We start from the raw sequence: 8,612 nt of genomic DNA on the forward strand, positions 1-8,612 counted from the left end.
CCCAATAGTAGCTCTTCCCATTTTGTTCGTCACTTAGAAGCGTCTTACTCGTTCTTGGAATCTCCTTTGTTCTTCTTCATGAAATGATTTATATCTCACTAGTTACCCACTGAAGGTCTCACCAGGAGACTTGCAATCCAAACCATAAAACGTAATCAATTACCAATTCACGCGATAACAGGTACCTGAATTTTCAAAAGATTTCGCTTGTACACAGCGTGCTGTCCTACGGTGATTTCGACAGGAACCATAATGGATTTTGGCATTCTTCTTTATTATTTTTTTTTTTTTTTTTTTTTTTCTGTAGCCTGGTACACATTTTTGGCTTTTTTTTTTTTTTTTTTTTTTTTTTTTTTTTTTCAATATTTACTATCCACTTGTAAATATCACTCTTAATCACTCGTCCTCCTGAAATAGCCAAGTCAGACGTAGAGTTCACAATGCAGAAGAAACCGACGACGACGACGACGAGGTGAATCTTCCTGAAGGTGAGGATGATGATAAAACGCTCGAGAGGTATCCCACTGAACTCTGTCGCCGACTTTTTGCTCTGCCTCTACTTCCGTTCAGTGTAATACGTGTATACGTGTAGAGTATCCAGGACTGCCACTCTGCACCAACAAACGTGCCAGGTTGGCGAAGTCGTCCCGGACTACGAGACCGTGGGCACAAGTATGCAAGGAAAGGATTGAGAAAAATGACTTGTCTTGACTTATGTCGATCGAACTATGACTCCGAAAGCTTAGGTCATGTATCGCATGACGGCGCGAAGAGCGTAAAGAAGTTCAGCCTGCATGCGAGCTTCCAGAATCATAAGATTTACGTGGACCTAGAAGAAACGTGAATGTTAATATAAATATTTCAAAGTGAAAAGTCCTGTCCCCTTTTCCCCCCGTATTTTCAAAGTCCCTGACTTACCTTTTCACTGTGCTTGAATTCCTTCATGACTCGGTCGTAGTCCCTCTTGGTGACGCGTTCCGGATAGCACACGGCACTCTTGATGAAAGTTTTCAGGCTACGTTCCAGGAGTTGATTCACCTCGTTATAGTCATAGTCGTCGTGTCTGATGCCAAACATACATTGAATGTAATTCCAGATGGCGCGTCGGAAGCGGGACGTGTCGACCTTGTTGTGCGTGCCCATGGTGTAGTACGTGAGGTTGTAGGCCGTCTTAAATTTATCATCCAAAAGATTTCCTACGTCGTTATAAAGTCGATTCACCAGGGAGTAACCGTGATCGTCCCAGGAGTAATCCTGAACGCGAAACGTGGGTATGTCGTTAAGCTGACCTCTCTGAAAGGTGAAAAAAAAAAAAAAAACCAAAGCACGAGATTAGCCACCAGCAAGATCAGTCCAAATTGTCCTAGTACCGATTACGGAATTAAAGTAAAAAAGACTTTTTAACAAAAACCCACCTTAGCAAAGTCTTGATAAATAAAGGTCGGATCCTCTATAAAATGGCCGATATCCGAATCCAGGATCGAACTCCTCTGGGGTGCTGCGGCCAATTCAGCCGACTGGCTCTCGACGGTCTCAAAGCGTTTCGAGAGTTCCTCCTGCGTTATTTTATAGGATTCCGACTTCTCGGAGAGTCGCTTCATGCGCTCCATTAGCGTCTCGACGCCTACCTCCTGCTCGCCGACTATACTCGGTGAGGACGGTGGCGACGGGTTGTTGTCTGTGAATAAGAGGAACTCGTTATTGCCATAAACGTCAATGACTCGTAAGATGATGAAAAAACAGAGACACGTGCCAGTCTTGCCGCCACCGTTTTGCATTTTCTTAGGACTGCTGGTAAGCATGTCTTTGGCAGGTTGCTTGTTATTGCTATTGTCCTTGGCGTTCTCTATGTAATGATGGCCGCTGACATTGTCGAGTTCCTCGTTGATACCGCAGGAAAAGACGAAGGACGACAGGGAATGAAAGTGGGCCAAGAGGACGATAGCGTGGACGACCTCGGCGAGGGACCAGCTGTCCGCGCCCTTCGTCAGCTTCTGAAATAATCACAGGTTCCATTGTTAATTTCATTTCTCCTTCGTCACGAATACGATCTATCCGGTTTCATTGTCTCGGCAATGACAGGCAGTATATAACGACGAGTGCCGCTTACCTCGATGTGCGTTTTATTGAGAAGCCAGGGCCTGTGGGCGAGGATCTTATTGATCTCATAAAGATCCTGCAGCTTTCCGGGAATCGACCTGAGACCCTGAAGCCAAGAGGAATCTCCGCCCTGAAGGAGGAATTCGCCCTTCTGCAGATTAATAAGGTAGCTGCACTGATGTCTCCCAGCGGCCTGAAACGCGCGATTGTAACGAAATTACATATAAATTTTTAACGAGCGCTATACACGGTGACGAAAAAAAAAAAAAAAAAACCTTCCAACAGAATCCACAAACTCCTATTCGAAATTGCGTGGATCGAGAGCTGCGCGATCTACCCCAACATGGATGTAATTTTTTCAAAAGCGATCCAACGCTGGGATCGATCTCGTTCCAGTTCGATTATCTTAACCCGGATCGATCATTCGATAGACCTAAATTCGCCAGAGGAAAAAAAAAACGGAGTCACCAAAGAAATTCACCAGAGACCTGCCAATCAGGGACCTCGGAATCTTTCGTTCGGCCAAAGACAATAATAATTTTCCACTCCTCGATCGATAAGATATACATGTACACGATTGCGGTTGGATGCTGACGACATCCGAGTCAGGCCTAGATCTCGCGATCACGATCCGCGTCAAGATTGATCTAGATCCTGGATTAGGAGTAGGCGAAAGATTAAAGGAAACAAAAAAGAAATCCAAATAAAAATACATTCCTCTATCTCGCTATCAGCAGATCGACATATTCCGATGAATCATCAATTCCGTCAATAGCCTCAAATAGTCTCACTTAGGCTGACGCGTGCAAGTACGATTGTACGCGCAGGGGTCGTGCTAAATTTACCAGCAGTTCAACTTTGACCCTGATTTATATAAGGATCTAAAGTCGATCGACAGGGAGGGCAGATTGAACGAGTGAATGACTGTATCCGTGCGGTACACTCGTGCCAGAAAGTTTGACCTAAAGCCTGGTGCACGCTGCCGAAAGAGCCAATGCGATTAGATAGGGAACGGACTGTGCTACGTAATACGGACTTTTTCGTGAATTGCGCAACGCTGTCAACGGCGGCGCCAAGTGGAAGGATCCAGGTCGATAATATCTCGTGACAACAGACCAATAGCCGAAATTACAGAGATACGTGAGAAAAGTCAAGAGCGGGCTCCCGGCGCCTTACGGAACATTTTCTTTTACGGTCAATTCCGCCAGTTAATACCGAACTATGAAAATTTCGTAACCAAGTAAGCAGTACCGAGATAAATGATTAAGAGTCCATTTCGACGTTATTGACATCGAGCCTGGACCAAGGAGCACCGAAGCTGATTGCTGAAAATATATTTCCGAAATATCGTAAAAACAAAAAAAAAAACAGCCTATAAAAGGTGTGACCATAAATTCGATAAAATGACTCGCATGACTGATAACGATTCCGAGCGATTAATTAAAAGAGCCAAAAGAAAGACTACAGAAGCGCACGTGACCTCCGGTGAATACAACATACAGATAACCTTTGACCCCGCGAGTCTAACAATCTGCAGGATCCAGAAGCGTAAGAGAAAAACATCCTCCAGACTCTTCTCCCGAGTCACTCCCGAAACTAGAGTCAACAAGTGTCCCGGCACATAATTCCCCAAGTGTAATTGGCAAAAAAATTGTCCCTATCAAAATATAAAAAAAAAAAATTGATTCAAAAACTCAAATCCCTACTATCGCTCGAAAGGACTTACCATAATGGCGATAAGATGCCGATAGTCGTAGGGCAAAGGTCCGTCGCCACGGAGTATGAAGTGTTGCGTCCTAAGGAAATGTTCCAGGTAGGATGGATGAGATGCCATCACCCTGGAGACATGGTCCAGCCTGTTGTTCTGGAGAAAGGCATCCATCAACAGGATGTGCGTCTGTAAATTAATTAAAAAAAAAACAAATGACGTTTGGATCAATTCGGAAGATTCAAATTATTAGGTGAAATTATTTATGACTTTTTAACACGTACAAGTTACATATAGGTGGACACGTGTCCGATAATATTTTTTTCCCCAAGGAAATAAATGTATGATTTATGGATCGGGGGGATCTTCAAGGAATAGAAAAACAACAAATACGGCTCGTTATCCATTATGCGGGAAGTCGCGTGTTCGATCGAACGAAATTCTTGTAATTGATTATTTGCGTTACGTCATGCGTCATTCGATCGACGATAATATAACGAATTTCGTGAAAAATATTGACTCGGGTCGCGGCAATGAGAAAAATGATTGGCTCCGGTCGATCGGTTATAAAATTAAAGCTGTTTAAATCGATAGACGAAGAAACTTTTTCTTCCTGTTAACGAACCGACGCGTGACTGGATTTTCCTGTTGACTTGGTCAGGGCTGCGTGAGACGGAGACAGCGCGAATAACGGAGCGGCGAGAGTGAACGGTTGGGATAACAAAAAGTTGTAGACAAAAAAAATAGGAAATAACATAAAATTGATAATTACGTATATAGCGATATGCTATATTGCCGATGATATGTTATATCGGTGTTTCCTAACCTGGAAAAGTGTGACGGTTATAGGGTTAATGAACTTTTCTAAAAGAGTGCTGAGCCAGAGAGAGAGAGAGACGAGAGAGAGCAGCGTATGAGAATCGATAAGGTGAAGCAGCGTTCGCAGCGGAACGATCTGTTGCACGCACTGTCCTTGTAGAGGTGGTTCGGCGACCCCGAGCAAATAACATTTCAATCGGACAGGTACGACTTTCGCTCGCGAGAGAAATATTAACATTGACGAGAAATATCCTTCGAGTCCTTTCTACGTGAAATTTCGCTTCGGTGCAAGCGGTTCCAAAGGATACGGGAAGAAGCGAAGGGAAACGGAAAAAAAAAAAGTAGTAATGAAACGCCAGCTCGCAGGTGAAATATCAAAAGATCTAGTCGCAGTGACTTTTGAACGACAGGAAGAGGACAAAGAGACTTCAGGGTGGAGGAACGAGGGCAAAATAATCCCCGGGAAAAAGACACGCGTCACGACCCTCGTACATCGCAGAGGGTTGGCAGGCGTGAAATCAGCCGACGCCGGGGCGCGGCTGAATTTGAAAGACCCTGTAGGATCGAAGGAGAGTGAGCTGGTAGGTCACGTGAGAAGTTTAAAAAAAAATACAAAATATAGATTGCGAGTAGAGTGTTAGTCAGGTGCGCCTGTACCGTGAAAGCGTTAAATAGGACTTGTATCTGCCCAAAAGTTTGACAAGTGATATACATATGTACGTCAGCGATGTGGAAACCCACGTGTCACAAGATCAATAAGCCCAAACAAGCAGTTCGCATAGCGAATCGCAGGTCAATTCTAAGATTCTGTACAGGGTGACCCACTTGAAACCGAACGGCCATACGTGTCCCTTGCTTGTATAGATTGCTGGTGTCAAGTCCGAAGAGCAAATTGGCTGAGAGAAAATTCAAAGGAGATATTTACGCGTTCGGCTTGGGGTGTACCGCCCTGTATAGACTGTGGGACTTTAGTTCGCGCGCTGGCAACAGGTGGCAACGTCGCTCTTGCGCAACGGAAGAAGCTAGGAGACAACTTCATTGGAAGAAAAGAAAAATCGTGGACCTTGCTTCATTACTCTTTCGAAACGTATTTCGAATGGATCGGACCGGAAGAGCGAATCGGGATAGAGAGACAAATTGTTCTGTCGCCGCTACGTTGTAACAGGTTAACGTGGCCACGAGGAACCACGATGGAATATTAGCAAAGAAAATAAAAACAACCGCAGGGCTTGTTTCTTCGACAAGTATGACTCAGTAAGTCCCGTACGCAACTCGACAGCCGAAACAGGCGCAGACTTGTCGCGGGGGTGCGGACGACTTTGAAAACAGCGAACGACCGGCGTCAACTGTGAGGCTTCTCAAGCGACCGTGTTGGCAGGTCTAGTTGGCTCAGGGCCTGCGCAGAAACCCCAGCGAACTAGAGAAGCAATGAGGCATTCAAGGAAACAAAGGATAACTCGAAAGCAGGAAGCCTCTACGTTGCTACAAAAATGTGTAGAAGACGCGAAGCGACGCGTAAGGAAGATATTGAGGGCGGGGGGTACGAAAGTTCCTCGAAGGAAACTCAAAGCTAAAGGGGGGGATCGCTAATGGCGGAAGTTCGTATACGAAGCCGAAAAGTTGTCAACCTGGCTGAGCGTAAAGGCTGCATCGCCCGAGGCTCCAGGCACGTTTGTTACATCGACAGATTTATAGTTACGAAAACTGGCGCCACTTCGAAGGAGGCGTGCGAGTCTGTTACGGGTCGGAGACTTTCGAAAAATTCCGATAAACCGTCCGGATTAGGCGAACGTAGGGCGAGACACGTGCGCGCAGGGTCGGATCGAGCGCCTAGCCGAAGCTCGGGAAGGATCCAGTGGCAAATATTAATAGCGAGATCCAGGCGCATTTCGTAAAGCGAAGCAGCCCGCCCGGAGACCGTCGGGGTATCAGAAAAATCCTCAGGGTGACGTCACGCCCGTCTGGGTTGTATACCGTTAGAGGAAACACAATGTCGAAAGTGGCCTAACCTCACTTCTCCCGTGCCTTGGCCAAAAAAAGACAATAGACGTGCGCGCAACATCCTCCAGCAGAAACGAACGTGGTCAACGGAATGGAGACTGACGGAGCTGCCCGTGGAATAATAACAGCGTCCTAGCACAGAGAGAGACCATGTCGAACGGGCACAGAGAACGTGCGTAACACGCGTGACTAGATTCAGCGACGGCTGCTACGAAATTGCAGGCACGCCCGTAAAACTGTGCGATCGCTCGTGCCTGTTACGAAAGAATGGAAATGAAAAGAAAAAGAAAGGACAATAAAGAGAAACGAGGCATCGAAATGCATTAAGTAAAATTAAAAAAAAGAAAGAAAATCATCCAATTTCCTCCCCGTCCCCCTCTATCCTTTTACTTTCCAACTCTAGAACATTTTTATCTTCAGTCTCCCAGTCGGCATTAAGTAAGGTATTACACGTGCGGTAATAGTTTTCGCGTTTAGTAAACAAGATCGGAGATAATAATAATATCAGAGCCATGCCACCACGGTTCGTCTGACGTAGAGGCAAAGCGAGCGGGATGAAGTCCAATAGCAGCGCTGCCCGTGGTGTACAGTCCTTGCCAAAGACTACGTAATAAGAGAGCCATGTCTTCGCGCCGTGACGACTCGGCTAGAACTGCGCGCATTGGATGTACACCGTAGTCGGATAAACAACTACATAAATTTTAATGGAGGCTTATACTTTTAATCTTATCAAGTCCCTGAGATACAGCCGAGAGCGCCCGGGCGGTGGGGACGACGATCCGAGCACATGTTGGGTACTGACAGTCCTAAAGACATCAGGCAGCCAGCCGCCCCCCCGCCGGCGCCACTGTACGTCCCAATAACAAACAGTCGAGAGATCTTGAATGCGTTTTCCAAGCGACACACGTCTCCCGCGAGTGTATGGGACTCTGTCGGAATTCACGCTACGGCCATCCAGTCGTCGAGCTAATAGGCTCCCAGGATACCATTAGTCCCCCGGACACGCGCTGTTTACGACCGAGTAATAATCGCGCCCGACTTTACCGACCGAGTAGTCGTTGAGTCAGTTTCTCCATTAGTACCTACCGTACCACGAGGCTTAATCTCGGGCGCTTCTGCTCTTATTTTCTTCTCGGTTCTCTCTTGCAATTCTTTTTTCTCCATTTCAGCAGTCTCGAAAATCAGCGGATTAAGCCACCGGAGCTGCAAGACCGCGTAAAGGCGGATATACACGTAACGCGAAAAGACGACGGCTCTCGCTTACACGGGCATTCGCCACTTCCGACGGCTCCTCTTCTCCCGCCCGTACTGCGAAAGGGCTTTCAACGGCTACGATTAAACACCGTCGTGCAGTTTCCACAGCTGCGACTGTCGCGGTACATCCTTACTCCGCGTCAACGTCCTCGACACTTTGCGGCTACTTTCAATCGATTCCCGTATGTTTGTCCAGGAGACGGGAATCCTTGTCGCGAGCACTCACGTATTTCGTGGCCTGATAAATTCTGAAGCGTCGTCGCTCCGGTCGCCACGACGACGGCAACGAACCTAAGAAGGTGGAGAATGGAAACGACGCTTGCTGTCGTTAACATTTTAGAATCGACGTCCGATTGGCCCCCCCGACCAAGCCAGTAAACATGTTGACGAAATCGCATCGTGCCCGACGTGTCGCCGCTAATCGCATCACCAACTTCATCCTCGTTCAGTCCAAAATCATTGGCACGGTGATGTCAGCGGGGACGACTGTGCGATCACCGATAACGCCACCTCGAAGAAGAACAAACTCAACGTTTGGGGTAACCCGGTCAACCTGGTCACCCGGAACCCCGTAACTAAGATACAAACTGAGCGGTTCGCGTCGCCAGGAATAAATTTGAGGAACTTTTGCGTCGCGACAGAACCTAGTATTCCCATATACTTTGAGGATCGGATTTGTTTACGCTCGACGCTACGAGTCCTGCCTCGAGCTGGCACTTGGGATGAAGGT

General features: G+C 46.8%; 1 protein-coding gene across 7 annotated transcripts in view; it reads right to left on the minus strand.

The window, feature by feature from the left end:
- Positions 1 to 326: 326 nt before the first annotated feature.
- The window catches only part of LOC107265120 (sestrin homolog), a 124,566-nt gene continuing 116,280 nt past the window's right edge, over positions 327 to 8,612 (minus strand). For 6 of the 7 annotated variants that reach the window (XM_025082570.1, XM_025082568.1, XM_025082571.1 and 3 more), the window contains 6 exons: positions 3,827 to 3,997; positions 2,111 to 2,293; positions 1,754 to 1,994; positions 1,416 to 1,678; positions 919 to 1,293; positions 327 to 829 (listed from right to left, as the gene is read on the minus strand). In XM_025082570.1, the coding sequence (XP_024938338.1) occupies positions 743 to 829; positions 919 to 1,293; positions 1,416 to 1,678; positions 1,754 to 1,994; positions 2,111 to 2,293; positions 3,827 to 3,997 (1,320 nt within the window). In that variant the 3' untranslated portion in view covers positions 327 to 742. Of the gene's footprint in view, positions 830 to 918; positions 1,294 to 1,415; positions 1,679 to 1,753; positions 1,995 to 2,110; positions 2,294 to 3,826; positions 3,998 to 7,714; positions 7,848 to 8,612 lie in introns of those variants that run through there. The other variant, XM_025082573.1, reaches the window with a different exon arrangement.

This window comes from Cephus cinctus, unplaced genomic scaffold (genome assembly GCF_000341935.2).
Source record: "Cephus cinctus unplaced genomic scaffold, Ccin1 Ccin1_scaffold0215, whole genome shotgun sequence".
Lineage (NCBI taxonomy): Eukaryota > Metazoa > Arthropoda > Insecta > Hymenoptera > Cephidae > Cephus > Cephus cinctus.